The sequence below is a fragment of the Tamandua tetradactyla genome, chromosome 3 (assembly GCF_023851605.1).
Source record: "Tamandua tetradactyla isolate mTamTet1 chromosome 3, mTamTet1.pri, whole genome shotgun sequence".
Lineage (NCBI taxonomy): Eukaryota > Metazoa > Chordata > Mammalia > Pilosa > Myrmecophagidae > Tamandua > Tamandua tetradactyla.
In genome coordinates this window covers 101,896,986-101,917,118 of record NC_135329.1, presented here as the reverse complement: position 1 = coordinate 101,917,118, position 20,133 = coordinate 101,896,986, and the positions used below count along the sequence as shown (strand labels likewise).

The 20,133-nt window shown below is 39.7% G+C and overlaps 1 protein-coding gene across 16 annotated transcripts in view; it reads left to right on the top strand.

Moving 5' to 3' along the window:
• The window catches only part of NCKAP5 (NCK associated protein 5), a 1,072,936-nt gene that overhangs the window by 924,736 nt on the left and 128,067 nt on the right, over positions 1-20,133 (top strand). For all 16 annotated transcript variants that reach the window (XR_013172672.1, XM_077153602.1, XM_077153594.1 and 13 more), the window contains 3 exons: positions 2,793-6,550; positions 7,238-7,415; positions 14,080-14,158. Coding sequence is in view for 15 of the 16 variants with exons in the window: in XM_077153602.1 (XP_077009717.1) it covers positions 2,793-6,550; positions 7,238-7,415; positions 14,080-14,158 (4,015 nt within the window). In the remaining variant the exon portion in view is untranslated. The remainder of the gene's footprint in view (positions 1-2,792; positions 6,551-7,237; positions 7,416-14,079; positions 14,159-20,133) is intronic.

Below are 20,133 nucleotides of genomic sequence, written 5' to 3'. Positions count from 1 at the left end.
GCCGTGTAGTACCAGATCTACCTGTCACTCCTCATGGTGACAAGTGTTGATAGTCAGGGACCCAGCAAGCCAGACACACGGTCCTATAAAGACATTCTGAATTTACCCTATTTAAGCTACAGTTCTTACCATGTGCCAGGTACTTATTTGGTATTAACTTACATAATAAGCTCATAATAAGGATTTGTATACGAATATGACATTAACTTATAAGTAAATAATTAATGGGTCTCCTTTAGTTTTCAAGTATTTTTTAAATATTCTTTTGTGTGGAAACAGAAAGGGAGGGTGCATGAAATGCACTAGCCTGCCCTGTATGGAATAATTTGGCTCTAATTGGTGAGTGATTACCACGTGCAGCACAGCTTTATAAGTGTTAGCTCAAGGTATCGCTCCCAACAGCTCTAGTAAGTAGTTCTCCTGTTGCCCCCATTTTACAGATGAAGTAACTGAGATTTAAGGACTGAAGTAACTGGCCTAAGACCTCATAGCCAGTAAATGCAGAGCCGGAGCTAGAACCATTCTCCTAACCATTCTGCTGTGCTGGACTTAACGAATCAGAATAAAACTTGGAGGATTTATTTCAATTGTTGGGATCAATTTGTCCTCATTAAGACCAAAAGTGCCCTTAATTGTTTAATTTGTAAAACTGTTGTCTAGTCAAGAAATGGAGGACAACCCTGGGCATCCAGCCCAGATCCACCCTTATCAGAGCATCTCTTAACAGCCGCACTGCCCCTTAGAGCCACCATCTTCCAACTTTTCCCAGCCAAGAATGAAGCTGCCTGGGGGAAGCCATCTCTCCCACCATCACTTCTACGGAAGGTTCATGCTTTTTTTTTTTTTTACTTCTTGTTAAGTTTCCAGGTTGGTTCAAACTTTTCTCAGGTTATTAAATATCAAGACCTCCTGTAAAAAACAACAACCACCACAAACCGGTGGAGAAATGTGGCTGGTCTCACATTTCCATGAGGTTTGCAGCTGCTGACTCAGGGTTATCACACAGCAGCATGGGTGGGCTCTGGAGAGACAGAAATGAGATGTGTAGGCAAGGCCAAGCACCTCATCTATGGGTTGTATGAATCTGCCTTTTCCAAGCTCTTGTGAACTACTTTTGCTTGGCTTCTCTTCTTTACTGGAAATGGGACTATCAGGAGCATGGAAATTCTTAGAAACAGAGTAGATATCTGAAGCCATCAGATTCATCTGTTTAAGTTCTTCACCATTAATCATCAGGCCTTTTCCAAAATTACTAGATCACCCCCCACACACATACATCTCATCAGTTTTCCTAAGTGCTTGTTTGTTATTAAAATTCTGCAAGTTCCATTCAAGAGAGGAGTACAGGCATAATACATAATCTCTCTTATGACACTGATAAATATAGAGGGGATAGAGAGGCAAGGCTCACTGCAATAGAATTGCATTCTGTTGAGAAGGGCAGGCCCTGGAGTCAGACTGCCTGGGTTCAAGTCTCTACATAGCCACTTTCAAACTGAGTCAAAGAAACTCTGGCTTCCCATCAGAACAGCCAGGAAAGCTGGAGATCAAGCTTTTGCTCCAGCTCTTACTTTCTATGAGATTTTGAACAGACTGATCTCTCTGAACCTCAGTTTTCTTCACAGTAAAATGGAAATGATAATGTTTCCCTCATGGTGCCATTCTGAAAATTAAATTAAATCACTCTGTAAGTGGCTGCTACACAGTAGATGCTCAGTAAATGTTAGCTTCCTACTTTTGCCCTTGTGTGTCTTCTTAGTAGTGGGAAAAAATATGAAAGATCTGTGTGGAATACAGGTTTTCTTCCTGTGTCATTTCCCATATACTTCCATTAAGCTAAGGCTGGCATTTGGGGAGATATGAAGAAGACTGACCTATCTAGATTAATAGCTTAATAATTACTATAGGGCTTTAATGGCAAGTGCCCAGCCACTTCATGTATGTATGTATATATGTAGGTATGCTATGTATAAATGTCTCTCTCTCCATGTGTGTATATATGTGTATGTATATGCATATATATACATGCATATAAAGTAATCCCGAAAAGTTTCATAGATGCTCATTGCCTACCAGATGAAGACATAAATTCACAGAATAGAGCTATCAAATATCGGGATGGAAGGGACCATAAAGATAGCGACCAAGCTACTTTTCCAGGTTTCTCCTTCCTACCTCCCATATACAGTCTGCAGTGAGACCCTGGTGGTTGTCTGGATATTCCCTAAGTGTACCTTGAACATTCTTCCCTAACTCTAGGTCTTTATACCCCTCCCACTTATTCTACCTGGGAATCTCTTACCCCATTTCTAATCCAAGGCAAACCCATCTATCTTTCAAAAGTGAGGTAGGTTAAAGACAAAACAAGCAACAATAACAACAGAAATACCTTTCCTATATTTCTTTCCTGATTTTCACAAATAGATGTGTGATTTCCCTCCTCTGAATTGCTGGATCATCTTCTCTGTTCCACTTCTCATTTGCTCCCTTGACTTATAGTCATTTATACCCAAGTTTCTCTTTCCTGCTGGGTTGCTTCTTGAGGGCAGAATACTTCCCTTCTACCTCTTTTTATCCCTGTGCTACATAACACAACAGGACCTGGCAAAATAGATGTTCACTGCATAGTTCATGAACTAATTGATTGTCTAAATAATGTAAATATTTGTGCATGAATACATATCAACCCCTAGAATAAATTAAGTCCCATTTCTTCATTAAAGGACTTTTCGTTTCATTTATTTGAGAGCTACGTGATTTAATAGTTTCTGATATCTACTTTTCTTTCCTAGCCATCAGCACAAAACTGGGATAAGAGGCTAAGTTTTGGTTCTTCGCTCCCAAGTGGCTTTGCTAGTCCTACAGATGAACTACCTCCAATGCGTATAAAGGAAAGCCACATTTTGGAAGGACTAAGAAAGTTACAGAAGCGAAAAGTGTTACTTGAACCTCCTTCAGTGATAAGTAAATGGGGTTATAAAGATTGCATGAACTCGAATGAAGGAATCTATTCTCCAGGAATTAAATGCAGCAGCCTCAAGGACTGTCCCCCCTACAAACCAACTGACCAGGGGAGCCCCTGCAAGGAACACTGTAAGGTGTTTGTTTATGATACAGATTCACACGATGAGGCTGATGATGACTCTTCCTCCTTAGCATTGCTCCAAGCAGCTCCCAGCCAGGGCTGCAGCCTGCATGGTAGCAAATTAACCCACAGTGTTTCTGACAGTCTCTTTGGCTGGGAGCTGAAAGGAAGACACTTTTCAGAATGCACTTCCTCAATTTATCCCAGGGAAAGGCCTGAGAAGCTGACCAGGGCTTCTAGCAACTGTTGCTTGGAGAGGAAGCTGTGCTCAAGCATGCAGTTGCCTCAGGGACAGAGGGAGCCAAAGCAGCCTAGCCAGGGTGGCACGGCTCCCAATCTCCAACTTTCAGACACTGACGACAATGACACCCTTGATGAGTTGCACATAGAGAGTAGTGATGAGAAAAGCCCTTCAGACTTGTCCTTGACTGCTGATACCGACAAGTCCATGGAGAACCTGGACACCCTCACAGAACTGGGGAAATCTCAACTTGGAGCTCTCAATGAAGAGGAAAAGCAAGTGCCCATATACTTAGAGAGTAGGCCAAAGACTTTTAGCTTCATTAAGCAGCAAAGGGTTGTGAAAAGAACTTCTTCAGAAGAATGTATTACTGTTATATTTGATGCAGAAGATGGTGAACCTATTGAATTCAGCTCTCATCAGACTGGAGTTGTCACCGTTACTAGAAATGAAATTTCCATCAATCAGGCTCCGACTGGACCAAAGGCTGAACTTGTACCTCAGGGAATTGCTCATTTACAGCCAGGAGCTGATGCAATAGATTATACTTTCTTAAAGAGAACTGAAGAGGAAACTGAGAAAAACATTCCAAAAAATACTGTGGATAATGTTCCCGTGATACCCACTGCATCTTTCAGCCCCAGGACAGTAACAGAAAATACTCAGCAACAAAAGCTAGCCAAACCAACTCACAGAGTGTCATGCCAGACTAATTGTAAGTCTTCAGTGTCAATGGGAATCTATCAAAAGCAAAGTCAGACAAAAATTCCTGCCAGAGGAGTGACTTCACCTCAGAAAACAAAAATAATAGAGCCCGAAGCCTCCTCAATAGTCCTCTCATGTGACCCGGTGACTCTTGAAAAAGCACCAGCCTTAGCAACTGGGAAGCTCTCCCAGTTCAAGAATACTGAGAGCCCCACACATCTCTTTGATTTACGACCAGATTCACACATTCCAAAACACCCAATCCACCTTCCTCACAGCTCAAAAATGCCCAGCAGAAGGGATTGGACTCGGTGCCCCAAGAGTCAGAGTCCACGGTCACGGTTTCTAGCAAGGCCCCTCATTGAGCCCAGTGATGCTGGAGAGGCCCCCACGAGGGATAAACACTGTGACTCAGGGCCAGAGGCAGAAGTAAGGTTGCCCTTACCCCCACCCCCGCCAGGCAGATCAGTCTCACTACTGATCAGGCCCACTTACGAATACTTGCCATCTCCTTCATCTGTCAAGCCTGAGACCAGGGTCCCCAAGGAGTCAGCTAAGAAATCCTCCCCTCTGAAAGGATCCTCTGTTTCTCCAGTCTCTAATCAGGCTGTGACTGAGGTTCAGGGGAAGAAACCTTCCCTCGCCTTCAAAAGACCTGTCTTCACTCATCCTCTGCCCTCACCCTCCACAGAAACAGTGAATCAAACCAGATGCCCTGCTCACCCTGCCTCCAGCTCATTTTCCATGATGGATCCAGGGCCTCCAAAGGTCTCTCCAAAGAGAGGTGTACCCAAAACCTCTCTTCACCAAGCACCCGGGACCTCACAAATAGACACGGGGTTACGGACTCCCAAGTATTGTCCTTCAACCCGTGAGCCGCTGGAAATATCACCCTCCAAAAGCCAGTCTCCAGGAAGAAAAGGACAGCTGAGCAACAGTGTCCCCACATCACCCAAGCGTTCCTTTGGAGGGTTAAATGAGTCACCACCATCTCACATTGGCAGTCCCTCATCATCATCCCCCAAAAGCCATAGTGCCCCACATGGTTGTCAAAATGTTCATGAGGGAGGATTGAAAACTCGCCTTCCAGTGGGACTCAAAGTTCTCCTAAAGTCTCCCCAGTTGCTCAGGAAAAGTTCCACGGTCCCAGGGAAACATGAGAAAGACAGTCTAAATGAAGCCTCTAAAAGTTCTGTGGCTGCAAGCAAGTCTAAGCAAGAGGACTCTGGGAACCCAACAGGCATTGAGACCACAGGGGATGAAAGAAATGTGAAAGTGTCTACACTGGGTTTACAAGCAAAAGACAGTTTAGCTGAGGGGCTTTGCCTGGAAATAGCACTGCCTGAGTCACCTGAACATAGCATCCTTGGGGCTGAAGGGAGAGATGGAGTAGAATGCAGACCTGTAAAAAGATCCCTTTCCTCCAGCAAGCCACACCTAAAACCCGCTCTTGGCATGAATGGAGCCAAAGCCCGAAGCCAGAGTTTCAGCGCCCACTCAGGAGAGAAGCCTTCCACTCCCCCGATGGAAGGGCCAGGCAAAGTCCGGACTCAGATTATTACCAACACTGCTGAGAGAGGTAATTCTCTCACCCGGCAGAACTCCTCCACAGACAGCTTCTCCAACAGGACCCCTCCTGCTCCAGTCTCGGAGAGCCTTCCTAATGCTGGGAAGCCCCAGGGGCATCCTTCCTCCAGGCAGGGTTCTCTGGGGAGCACAGGCAGCTCCAGCAGCCAGCATGGCAGCCCAAGCAAGTTGCCTTTGAGGATTCCTCCTAGACCTGAAGGGCTTCTCACCCCTCCTGGAATGGAAGAGCAGCAAACCTTGGTCCAGGGAGAATGCCCCAGTGTGGCCGTGCCTAAGGAAATAGGTCACAACCCCTGCAGGTGCTCCCCGACCCCATCAGATTGCCCACAGATCATGCAGAGCCCAGGGAGGATGCAGTGTCCAAACAATTTTGAAACAGGCAGGACACCCAAGCTGGAAACTTCTGGAAGGCATCCAGATGCCTCTATGACCAGGATTGGTGCTGTCAGCCCAGAAGCCCCGCTCCCACCCACTATCGAAGAAAAGGTCATGCTATGCATTCAGGAAAATGTGGAAAAGGGCCAAGTGCAGACAAAGTCCACCTCTGTGGAAGCCAAGCCGAAGCCTGGGCCTTCCTTCGCCAGCTGGTTTGGTTTTCGGAGGAGTAGGCTTCCAGCTCTCAGTAGTAGGAAAATGGACATCTCCAAAGCTAAAGTGGAAAAGAAAGATGCAAAAGGTTCGGGGTTTGGAAACAAACAGCTAAAATTAGAAAGGAAAAAAGAAAGAAAGAAGCCTGAACTACAGTGTGAGATAGAAAATGAGCATAACAGGGGCACCGAGACTACTGATGGTCCTGCCAGTGGTTTACAAAGCAAAAATAATCTGAAGACACCACCAGACATTTACAACCAAATGAAGTGTGAACCGAGAAATAGACTCAGTCCTGTTACGTGTTCGACAAAAGATACCTTTATGACGGAACTTTTGAACAGGTAACTCATTGGAGAAGAGGGAGACAGTGTAGGCACCCCCTTCCCTTAAGCAGACTTTGCTTCCTGCACATTAAATGTGAGAGAAGCGTGTTTTTTCATACAAGCAGTAATGCATAATAGCAGTCTTTTATACATTAGCCAGAATTTAAATGGTGAGATAAATTTAGTAATAAAATGATAATTTCATCCATGTTACTTTGTTAACCAAACCAATGGTCTTTGAAATTAAAGAATGGTAAGTTTTATCAAGGTTGATAGAAATTCAACCTACACCAGGAAACACAAGTGTACCCACATGGTCTGAAATGGAAGAACATTACACATGCATTCTAAAGTGTGCCTATCTCATTAATTGTACCAAGCAAATGCGTAGTTAGAAACTTTGCAGAGGTGATTTCATTTCTCGCTAATCTTAAAACGGAAATGCATTCAGCAATCACTCTTCAGTGATTTTCATTTGGCTCCCCTCACAAGCGATCATAAAAATAACAATTATTATATTGTCGAATCTAAATTGGTAATATATAATCTAAACTGAAATATTTGTACAAGGCTAGTGAGCAAAGCTTATCACTCAAAGGTCTAATGTCAAAGAAGTACCTGGAGGTTATCTTAAATATTAAATAAAGAATTGGGAAAAAAAAAGAGTGATTGAGGAAAGCAGTGTCATTTATTTTTTACCTGCAGAGTTGATAAGAAAGCAGCTCAACAGACAGAAAGTGGATCAAATAATGGCTCCTCCAGGAGTATGTTAAAGGGCAGTTCCCAGAGCTCCTGTTTTACCAGCAGCTCTGTCAGCACCCAAGGAAACCACAAGAAAAACATCAAGACCAAAGCCGAGATGGAAATACTGAAAGACTCCCTGGTAAGTGCTCTGCCATCCTGGTTGTACATCGCTATGTTCTGAGATAGGCTGGTTGGGTTCTGTCTCTCCTTTGATTATGAAAATATCTGAGCAAGAGATTATGGGAGAAAGAGAATGAGAAAACGCAAGAAAGCTTGGCAAGAACCACAGTGGGAAGATGGCAGCTAGATTGCAAATGGGCGTGGGCTCCCTGCCGTAACACTGCTTTTACAGCTCTATTTTCAGAAAGATGGTCTAATCACAGTGCAGTGCAGGCAAGTGATGCTGCCACTGTCATCCTAAAATTATACCCTTGTACAGGAAATTTGTTTTGGTGATCATTTCCAACCTTTCCAACAACAGAAAAAGGAATGAAAGTGAACATAGATATAAAAGCACTAAACAATGGTAAGAGAATATTGGCTATTTCGATGATTTGATTTAAGCATCATTCCTTTTCTAAATGAATGTGCCAATTCATCCTCTCCTACACAGTGTTAAGACTAAGGAATCTTTTCGGGACTTGGCTCCCTATCATTTATTCTTTTATTTATGAGGTCCGGAATTTAAGTAGTAGATTTCCTAAAATAAAAAAAAAAAGTGAAAGTCCATTTTTACATTTCCCCAGAGTTTGCTAGATTCCCTAACATTTTTGTTTTTAAATTACCTTAAATTGCACTTATATTCTTCTGTATTTGCATAAATGATTTGGTGATGTTCATCTTTCCTTTTAGTGAGTTTTCAAGCACTTAAACCAAAAAAAAACCAAACTGATCTTTACAGTTTTACTATACCCATATATTTTTGTACTCAGAAGATTATAAAATAGTTCATGCTACCATTTTCTGAGGGAAAACTTGAAATATGAAGTAATTATATTTTTTCTGGAGTGGTTTAAAACTGGAGGAGATTTTTAAAGTAGTCGTGATTGGCAATTATTAGTCGTTGATTTTCAGTTAGAGTTACTTATGAAAGTGGTGTTCCTTAGATTAGAGTTTCACAGGCACTCTTTCATTTGAGAAAAAATGCACATTTAGACGTTTTTATTCAAATAAGTCTTAGCTCAGAAGAACATTATGGTCAAATTTGAAACTCTCAGAAATCATATGCCATTATGTTCTTAACAAAAGTTTGTTTCTTCCCCCCACCATTTTTGCCTTTGGATTCCATGTTTCCATCTCTTCTTTGGAAATGTTGATGTCCCCTGTATTAGAAAGCCACAAATTATAAGCATATCTAAGGCTGCCCTTGTAGTGTCACTGAAAGGAACGAGAAAGAATGAACATGTGGAAATGTGCAATATGCTGGAAATTCAATCCTGCTGATCTCAAACTTTGATAGCCTGGCAGAGCCCCTTATCAGAGGCACTCAATTTAACTATGCCCCATTTAATATGGCTCTGACAGCTTAGGGTGTATCTTCACTGTACAGAACTACTAAAAAAGGAAGGAAAAAAAAGACCCTGTGTTTGGTTTTTATAATTTCACTTTTACTTCCTAATGCTAAAGTAATCGACCATGCTTTTCTTCTCCCATCTGCATGGCCTTTCACAGCGTAGTAAAAAGGACCGTGTGGTCCTTCCAGAATATCTGCAAGAAACACTCTTATTATTTCCTGTGAAGTACAGAGGTTCCCTAACCACCCCAAATATCCGTAATCAGTAGGGATATGGTAATTTTTCTAGTTAGCTGCAAGAGGAAATTAGTCATGCTGGGGAGCTTTTCCTTAAGGAGGGATATTATTAACCTGAATAGCTGACTGGCTAGTCATTTTTTTTTTAATGTAAAATGCAATATTTTTTCCTTTCCTCTCCATAATCGTCAGTTGTGGATTGGGCTAAAATTGTTAATTTCAGAAAGTACATTGCAGTAGAATCCTCTGGGACTAATAGAAGAAGAGCTGTGAAAACCTATTTATTAAATGTTATCAGCCCATATGGGGAGGGATTAAGATCCAAAATAAGATATATTCTAATACCATGGTACATTGATGTGAATAACCATGAACCTTTTAAAATTCAGAATTTAAGGTGATTCCCACCTCCCTCCCCCACCAGGGTTCAAGGTAAATTTGCTATGTGCATACTCTAAAGTGTGTTCCAAAGAATGTCTCCCATAGCAATTATTTTGGATGAAAACAATAGCTGCATATAATTCATTGCATATCACACTTTCATCCCTAAATAAAGTTATAGTTCCAAAACCTGATACATAATATACCACGTTACCCTTTACCCTTTAAAAGTTAAGACTTTATTTAGTTATGAGAGTCGTAAAGCATTTTAATTATTTTAATCTGTGGTGGTAATCAGAGAAAGATTATTTCCAGGCATGTAACAAACCCATGTAAGTAGCAGAACTCCACTTAGTTCTCTGGTAACTGCACATCTATTGTCTGCATGGCTGGATACATTCTAAAATATGTATAAAAGTCCCCATTAATGCTTTGCTGAATTAAATATTTTTCTCTTCTCAGAGTTTTAATTAGAGGCTTATGTCCCCATTTATGCCCTCATTTATAGACCACTTAGTTCTAATTTTGTGTGATTTCAACAAGGGCCATGTTACCTTGAACTTTTGTTTAAATTGTATAAAATCATGTGCATAGGCAAAGCCTCCCTTCGAAGAATTGCACTGGTATCAAGTCAATAAGTCAGAAAGCAGTGCATCTGTTTTTTACCCGTTGGAAGTCTTTCCTTCCTATGGAGTCATATAATTTTCTGAAATGAGAAATCTCAAAGGAAAAAAACTCCAGGCTCCTATTTCACTATCACTGGACAGTGTAAAATTGTTACGGAAATTAAGTAGATCATATTCTCTCATCATGCCTTGGAAAGAGCTGGCTATTTTAACATGGGTATTTTAACTTAAACTATGGGTATTCTCTTCACTCAGTCTGAAAAAAATCGCATATGCTAATTAAAAAGCATCAAATACTGTCCCATTAAAATGATGCTTTGGTGTTGAAATAGCATTAAATAGCACAATAAGTACACAAGTAGTTGCCATCTTTTTAAGCTCTGAAAAATATTATAATTTCAACATTCTTAACTGAATCATCCTGTTCTAAATGCTCTTCTGATGCTAATAAGAATGATGTGTGTTTTATCCTCCTGTTACTGAGATTTCTGAGTAATTTAGAAGATAATGTTTCCCAAGATTTTTCCCTCCTAGGGTTGCTTCTTGTTCATTATGTTCCTTTCCTTTTAAATGAACTTTGACATCAAAATGTTGTTTCTTGAGAAGTTCTTGGTGTTAGGGTGATTCAGAGAAGAAATATTTGCAGAATTCCAAATGAAGGTGTCCCCAGATACTGGGTTTGTTTCTCAAAACATACATGTTTTGGTCAGCAGTGAATTACCTCCTCCCATTTTTCTCTTGTGCCTTCAGGAAGCTCTACCCTTTCTGCATTTTCTAGTGGGAAGGGTTAACAGAATGCAGTAGGTGAGGTAGCATTTGATGATTACCTGTTATGGACTGATATTTGGTACAGTTCTGGACTACAACTGAAGAGCTCCCAAAAGATGTTCAAAGTTAAAGGTGAAGGTATAAAGGATGCCCACAGTGCTGATGACCAACTTGAATCGAAACAACCTGCTGTTATTGTTTATAAGCCACCTGCTACTTCTTACCAAATGGAATATTACTGACACTGACCTGTGTCTGTTCCTGGGAGAGCAAGGACTGAGAAAATTCTAAATTTCTAACCACCAGTCTTTTCTAGCCAAACACTTGCCAAACGTTCCCTTGGTTCTGTAACCACCCTCAATCTTTGCAGTGATTTATCATTATATAGATTGTCTTGAGCTGGCCACCCTGTACCACTCAAGTAGGGTCCCATGACCTCCCACCAACCCCCAGTCACTGTGTGATCAAGAATGAAAATTAATTTTAATTTCAGTCTATGACAAACATAATTAGCAAGGGAAATCTGCTGCCAAAGTAGATTATTCCCCTCATTTCCATAGGCAAATGGATTTTTTTAATTACTGACCAATTTGCATTGGAATCTATTTGTATGGATAATTACAAGTGACAATTATGTCATTCTAAATACTCTCCCATTTTCCATTCCTCCCCTATTTCTTTATTCATCCTCTTTGAATTCAAAATCTCACCCTCATTGATCATCGTCCCCTGGTAGCTTAAGAGAGCTGGAAGAACTGGTGGCCTTGCCCACAAGTCCTGTTCCTCTGATAAATCTCCAGAGGCCATGTTTAACATTTGCTATTAAACATATATAGCCCTAGAAAGCATGGGACAAGGAGGTGATAGACAGGACTACACAGTGGCTTTTGTTTCCTTTCTTAAATATAATACTTGGTAGTTATGTTCCACAAAAGGTTAGGAAACAAGTAAAGAAGTAGGCATTGCAATTAAAACACACACAAATCTTTTGCTACTCTCAAATAGAAATATAGTTTATCTAGGAAGGATAGCTGTAAATAAATGGGGTACTCGGAAAAATTGAATTATCTCAAGGAAAAGGGGTCAGGACTTCCCACTCTAAAACTAAGATCCCGTGAGACCTTGAACAGATCATTACCCTTTCTGAGCCTCTCTGCCTTTATCTGTAAGATGAGAATATTGTTCTAATTATTTGACTATTTAGTTTAGAATATAACAGGCCAAGAGAGATGATGGTTCACCTCCTTTCCAGCAGGTTAGCAGAACACCCCTTCAAGTTAAAAACGAGTAAATTTAGAGCAACTCAAAAGCAATATTTTTTTTTACCCGACAGGTAGAAAAACTAGGGAACATATTGTCATAGGAGCTGGTGTAGGCTGAAAACATAAATTGGTTTCCTTGATGTTTCTATAAATGAGGATAGGAGGTTCCCAGTGGATCCTTAATGGCAATTAAGGTGTTTGGGTACCATATTTCTATCCCTTCCTTAGTGTGTCTTTGGCAGCCCTGTCAACAAACAGATCACTGAGCCAGGTAAATCCTGGAAAGTAAACTAGTAGGATTTTAGCCTTGCTTATGCTCATAGTGCTTCTCCCCTCTGCCATCCATAAATGAACACGGCTAGAAACAGGGCTATTTGATGAAGACGTCTTCCCCCATTCCCCAACTATCTTCCTGTGGAGGTGCAAACAAACCAAGAAATGCCCACTGAGAAGACAGCTGATGAGGAAAGACATGACCTCTGATATTCAACCTCTACCAGTCTCTCCTGACAATGGTGTCAAAACCAGTTGCACACTCTCTTGAGTTTGCCATCTTCTGGCTACCAGCATGGTACAGATTAAGCACCAATTATATTCTAACTGCAGTCTCTACATGTAAATCATTGATCTTATTGCATTACTTATAAAAATGGAGGTAAAAAGTAGAACACTAAATCTAGCTCAAGGCCAGTATGCCACCGTTTGACTTTCTACATTGTGTGTAGAATAAAATAATGATTTCTTGGCATCCGACTTGAGCCCCTGAGCAAATCTGCTGACAACCTCCAAATGTATGTGCCTAAGCAGAACTCCTGTTGCAGTACACAGTGCAAATTATTATCATTGGCTGTCCAGGTAACCGGCTGGAATGTATTTTAAGAGCTATATAGGGTCATCAAGAACTGCAAGCTGTCTTGATGTTGAGGCCAAGTTTACATGGGCAAAGTGAAATGGATATTTGAGATGACTAAGGAATAACACAGTTCCCCAAAATGAAGCCATTTAGAGCATACATCTGGAATCGAACTTCCTGGGTTTGAATCTGGCTCTACTGCTTGGACAATTGCTTATCTTCTCTCTTGCTGCAAGGTCCTCATCGCTAAACTGGAGATGACAATAGCAACTATCTCATAAAGCTCATAGAATTGTTATGAGAATGAGGAGATCATATGTGGGAAGAGCTTAAAACAGTGCCTCCCTCTTAGTATTTGTGTCAGCTGTTATTGTCATCAGTACAGTTGACGTTGTTACTTCTACTGCTACTGAATTGGCAATTTTGGGCTTTCCTGCCACCTCTGCCATTTAATATTTGTGTGCTAATGCTAAGAAAACTTGCTGGCCCTCAGAATACTCATCCATAGATACTAAGACTTTTGTTAGATTCTCCCTAGAGTTTCATTTGATGCTACATCCTCAGGCACCTGGATATTCCAGGTGAAATATAAAGGGAATGTTTTGACCTGAAAAAAAATATCTAGATAAATGTCTCAACTGTTTTAGTTGGCTGAGCACCCATCACAGTCGCCTCAACTCTCATTCTGGGAAGAACAAGGAGAAAGTCATTTTCTTTGAGGGTTATATTCCAGGAAAGGATCAAGAAATCTAAGTATATTTCTTTACTCTTATTAAAATAACTTATGGTGGAAGTCATTGACTCTGGAGGAATTATACCTCCTTAAATTTTAATTTTTTCTTAGCAGCCCTGTTATTGACTTTATTAAGTATTAAAATCCAAAGCTGTTATCTCTAAAATCTTATGTAGAATGAATGAGGTACCTTATAAATCCTCGCTTTCAGAGCTAGGATTCTATGTCTGAAAATATGCTCTTGTAATTAAAACTTAAAATAAAGCCAAGTGATAGAGTGGGAGAAAGAGGAATGAAACACACACACACACACACACACACACACACACATACATACACATTTATTATGGAATATACAGTATTCTGAGGATTGCAAAGGATCTATTTCATATAAGAGATAAGAACTTTCAGTATTTTCTTATTGCTGCAGATAAAAGAGCCAAATAAGAACTTGCAAGAAGATGAAGAAGATACAATTGCTGATTTCGGATTTCAGAGTCACATCATAGGTAAAAATTCATCTCTTGATCCTTTAGCCCTGCGACATTTTCTACGTGATACCTTCTTTCAGACAATCTGTTCCTGGAGAGCATGTCTTTGGCCTCCCTCTGTAAGAAATTTCCTCTTATTTGCCCACACATGGTTGCCTTTACCTTCGCAGGCATTGACAACCACAATAGAATAAGTGGGCCAGAGGCAGCATAAAGAAAACACGCATTCTTTGTAGGCAACACCAAAATGCAAAGCTAAAAAAAAACAACAAGCGGATGAAATGCGAGAACTAGTCAATATAAAATAAAAATGATACTAAGTGTAAATAATTCTTCTCTGCAGAGAAAATCCACTTTGAATCGATCCAGTTTCTGTAATTGTTTCAAGAAGCACCTAGTGTAAACACTTATGGCTTAGAAATGTGGGGCAATGATTTTCTTAAATAGAATATTTTCTGAATCAAATATGTTTCAAGCATAGAACCAAATAGATTAAGTAAATGCCTAATGCCAAAGTCTTCAACTCATATGCCTCATCGCTTCTGTTAGAGCCCTGATTATAGATTGGGCCTGTCTTTGGCTTGTCAACTATTTCTTACAATTATACGTAACTCCAGATGAAAGGAACCCACATTCCCAGCAAAAAGAGACTCTGCCAACCAGTTTTTAGCAGGCAGGAGGTACTACCAGTAATGTTGGAGCTGTCTTTGAATGTCATCCATGTCAAGAGATGGAAGAGTGATAACTTGAACAGCTCCATCTACTTCATCACTTGCAGAATTAGTTGATCTTCAGTCTCTAAGAATAGCTTGTAAATGTGAGCATGGTGATTATTTAGCTTGATACAAGACACCAGGCTATGATGGAATCTTTCTTGAAACCACACTTGGGTCTAGTAGATAATAATGAGTACCATGTTCTGGGGCATGACAACTCTCACAGATTTCTGGTTTTCTAGTATCATCAGCATCCACTGCTCCTACCCTTTCCCTAGAGTATCTTCAGCTACCAACTCTCAGCATCCCCCACTCTTAGCACCATGCTGATGCCCTTTAGTGCTGATACTCGACCCAACCCAGCAGTCTCCTGCAAGCTGTAATTTACAGTTTATCTCAGAGAATTGTTGCGCCCCATCCTCTTCGTTTGTAATTGGGAATACAAAAGTCTTAACAAACAGCTGAACGAGTATAGTCTGAATAACATTATTACTCCCAAAAGACATCTTTATTATAGTTGTCAATGTAAAAGACTTAAATTGTTATCAGTTCTGCATAGTTAACTAATATGCAAGTTAAATGTTTAACAGCCTTCAAACATGACACTAAGTAAAGCCTCGCTGAGTCATCATCTTTTCATAATGAGGTTTTCTTGTACCTGTGAAATAATGTATATAAAGCTATAGGCTGAAGTTTTCAACAGAACCACAGTAATCTAAATACTGTTTTCAAATATACTGGCAGTTCTTTAGATCTGTGCTGTGAAATATTGTAGCCTCTACCCACATGTGGCCATTTGAATTTAAATATAATGAAATGAAATAAAATTAAAAATTGAATTCCTCAGTTGCATTAGCCACATTTCAAATGCATCCCTGTTTTGGGGGTTGTCATTCAATTCTACTTGGCTTCTTTCTCCAGTTCTTCAATTGACCTTTTCCAATTCCCCTATCTCTACTTAGGGAGGCAAGTGACTTAGGGAATTATTTTTGATATTTATTACTGGCTGATGTTTTTATTACTAGACACTGTTACTGGAATTCTTTCTAATTGTTTGACCTTATTAGATAATTAGTATAATACATAGGGTGAATCTATGTACTTAAATAGCAGGAAAGAATGATTAGAAATATGGTGGTTGTAATCATTTGTGTTAATACTTCTGCTGGGCTAAGCTAGTCATTTACTTTCTGCTTTCTGCTTATTAAAATAAGGGTCTAACTTTAGAGCAGTTAAAAATCCAGTTGAATTATTTTACTTCATAAATCTTGAATTTCAATATAAAGCAGGTTTAGTTAACTGATAACTGTCTATAATCAATTCCTAAGATTTTTATTAAACCAACATGATTATCCTTAACCACAGAGATGCGAACATTTGGATTCCCAAATTTCCAGATTGTTCGTCTATGTAAAAAAAATCAACTAATCTTTGTTTAGAAGAAGAATATATTTAAATTTTCTCCATTGCTGTTATTTTAAGATATTCTGTGATTATAAAATACAGTGAGAATATATGATAACAGTTTAGCCGAAATGAAGAACATTGAAATTATCAGTGTGCTTAAAAAAATACATTCTCAGTGATTCTTGTGGAATAAAGATAAATAACCACTTGACTTAGTTGATTCTCATTCAGACTGGCCCAGATCAATAGGCTGAAGCAGATGAAACTTTTTAAATGGTCTGTGGTTGATCTTATTTATTGAATAACTCAGGAACCACCCTCTCCTTGCTACTTCATGAAATGCAGGCTGAAAAGCAACATACTTTCCTAACATCTTTTGCAGCTGCGATTGGCTGTATGATCAAATTCTCATCATTGAGTCTATGGAGGTATGACCTTGCTCTTCCTTAGCTGTTATGCCTCAAATGTCGATGGGATGCCTGGAGTGGTGGCAATAATTTTTCAACCAGAGGTAACAGCATGAGGACAAAAAGCCAAATTTGCAGTGAAGGTCAGCATGCAGCAGTTTCTTCACTAAGCAGAAGAGAGAAGGCCTGGGCTGATGCCAAAACAAAAATGTTCCTTGTTGTGGTCGTTTTTTTGTTCAGGAGAGAAAGGAAAGGTCTCACAAGCACTTACATCAGCTGCCTTAGTTGCAAAAAGAACAGGAACCAGAAAACTGGGTGCTTATCTCACCTGAATGGAAAGAACTATGAAAACTACTTTATTGCATTAATATCCTCATGAAATATGGCCAGCAGTTGTTATCCATGTGTCAGTTAAACAGTTTGAATTTCCCAGCCCGTAATTTAAATAATTGTGGAAGGGGAAATAAAATAACTGTGAAAGGGGTAAAGGTGAGAATGTATAAAGGGGACAGCTACAATCTCTGCTTGCTGCTCACCCCAACCAAGGTTATTTCCCTCTAACCTCATCTGAGCTGTGCTAAAGGAACAAATTTTCATTGTCATTTAGAAACAAATAGGGAATTTGGAGAGATGTCGGAGAAGATGGAGTCAATTTCAATGATTTATGATTAATTTCTATTTTGCATAATCTGAGCTATCACCGTTCCCTATTTGTGCAGTTGATCTGGAATAACTTTTTGAGAAAACGTACTGAACTTGGATTAGTTTGCCGCCACCAGAATTATGAATAAATGTGTAATTGGTCACCAGCAAAGTATGTGGAGATTAAAATCAATCTTCTGTGGTAGACAATACATGCAAAATTTTCCTTTCTCTTATATTAAAGCAGATTGTCAGAATAGCAAGTCCTGGAGCTGCCAATCAGATGAAGTTCTTGATAATTATCTGTCTTATTTCAAGAACATCATTAATTTTCTCCACTGAGAAAATTCAAGAAAAGTTTAGAGTTTAACGTAGAAGGAATGGCAATGAAATTAAAGTGTATCTCAGAAAGTTCACCAGACTTTCACAGCCTTAAGCAGAAAGCTATTTAAACCAAATGTCATATTTTGAGAACTGTGCCAACATATTTAGGCTTAATTGTAGAAAGGGACAACTATCAATGTTCAAAACAGAATGTGGATGGGAAGTTTAAATGCTCTCATTTAAACTTTGATAAACTATAACTCTGTGACTACTAACAGACGGGTACTGAACCAAAAACTACAAGATGATAGTAAGGTCATGCATGAGGAATAGAATGGAGTGATTTTAAGTGTTTCAGGTCCCATATTAATACTTTCCAAAATGATTTTATTTATGCATTTCAAGATGTACAAAATGACATCTAAGAGGTACTGTAGCTTAGTAGCTTAGGCAAGGAAACTTTTACTGTACCTGTGCTACTTCCACCCATTTGTAACTGGAAGTGACACGCTCCAAAGGGGAAGCTTTACATCTTACAAAGGATGCCTGAAATGTAATCTCTGCCTGTCATGAAGTTAAATTGACTATTAGTTACATGAAAATAGGACTGTGTGGCTGCTTCTGGCCAAATACTGGAAGTGATAATATTATTTTCCATCCATTGAATTATCTGCTGTGAACCAAACACTGTGCTTAGAATATTCTGTCTTCCTCATTTCTCATTCCTTTGTGGCTGGTGGTCTGTTTTACCATCAATCTGTTTGCTGCTTGTGAGTGAGTACTTTCTTCTAATTATCAGAGTCACAAGATGAAACTTTGGTGTAGATTTCTTTATCTGTTATCACTCTGAATCCTAGCCTGTGGCTCTCTTCCCCTCTCTCCCTCCCTCCCTCCCTTCCTCTCTCTTTCTCTCATTCTCTCCCCCGCCCCTTTCATTGGAGACACAGGGAATTGTAGAGTTAGAGGGTTGAAACTGTGGAAACTTTACTCCTATAACATGTTTACTCCTATAGATTGTACCAAGGAGCTAAGTTCTATTTAGTTTAACAAGCTTATATTGAGTATCTTCTACAAGCAATACCCTGTGTCAGATGCTGGGGATACAGAGGTGAAAAAGACATGGTAGCTGTACTCTGTGCGCTCCAGTCTAGTCTAGGAGATAGAGAAAGAAACATATAGTTCTAATATAATGCAATTCCTAATTAGGTTAATGTGTGATCTGAATATGTATGTGGATACAGAGGCAGGGGAATCCCAGCTTTGGTGGAGCTGGAAATATTGATTTTAGTTTGTAAGGAAAAGACAGGGGTGAGAGAGTAAGACAGAATTTAGGAGCATTTGCAATTTGATAAGTGGTCCCCAACCTTTCCTACACATCAGAGTCGCATGGGAAGCCTCTAAAGATTCCAGTGCCCAAGTCACACCTTTTACCAATTAAATCAGTGTCTAGGGATGGGCACCAGGCATTAGTAATGTGATTACATTACATCACAAATGTTTTAAAGATCTCTAGGTGCTTCCAATATGCAACGAAGTCTGGGAAACAATATCCAAAAGGGTAAGATTTCATCAGCAAAGAAGAGACAGTGTGCTTCAAGTCAAAGAAAACAGTGTGAGTAAAAGTCTGAAGATAAGGAGTGTTGTGCATTGAGGGAGAGGGCAGTCAACAAGAGACCAGTTTGGCTAGAATAGAGAATAGATTTAATGGGTTATTTAAAAGATTATAAAAGATGGAGTTGGTTTTGGGGAAACCCTGCAAGCCAAGCTTAGATGCTTATACTTTATCCTCCAGGCTAAGAGATTTTTAAAGAAGACCAACCTATAAGAAGAAATCATCAGATCACTAGGATGTTCACATTTAGGCTTTTAAAATATAACACATCTTCATTCCCTGTTACTTTACCTTGAGCCAACCAAATGCACTAGTTACCCTCATCTTCATGAAATACCCTTTCCTCATCAATGGTGCACTGTGATAAATAGGCTCATGTATTGATGTAAAAGGGTAGATACTTATCTTAGTTTTCCAAGGTTGCTATGGCGAATATCACACATTGGGTTGGTTTAAATAGCAAGAATATATATTCTCACAATTAATGTAAGACATCAAGGTACATCAAGCTACTGGTAATGTTTGCTTTCTCTCAGAATCTTTAGCCTCCCAGCAATTCTCTGTCACATGGCAATCTCTCTCTCGTTGTGTCTACTTCTCTGGTTTCCTCTGACTTCTTAATTTTTCTTCTTGACCTATTTCCTTTGCTCATAGTGGCTTCAGAAATATGGATTAAGAGCTACCCTGATTCAATTGGGCCTCATTTAAATGGGCTCTCCAGAGATCCTATTCACAAATGAGTCCATACCTTAACCAATAATAACACCTTTAAAGGTCCTATTTACAAATGGGTTCACACCCACAGGTCTAGGGGTTAGGACTTGAACATGTCCTTTGCAGGCAACAGGATCCAATCCTCTACAACACCCAAGAATATTAAAGATA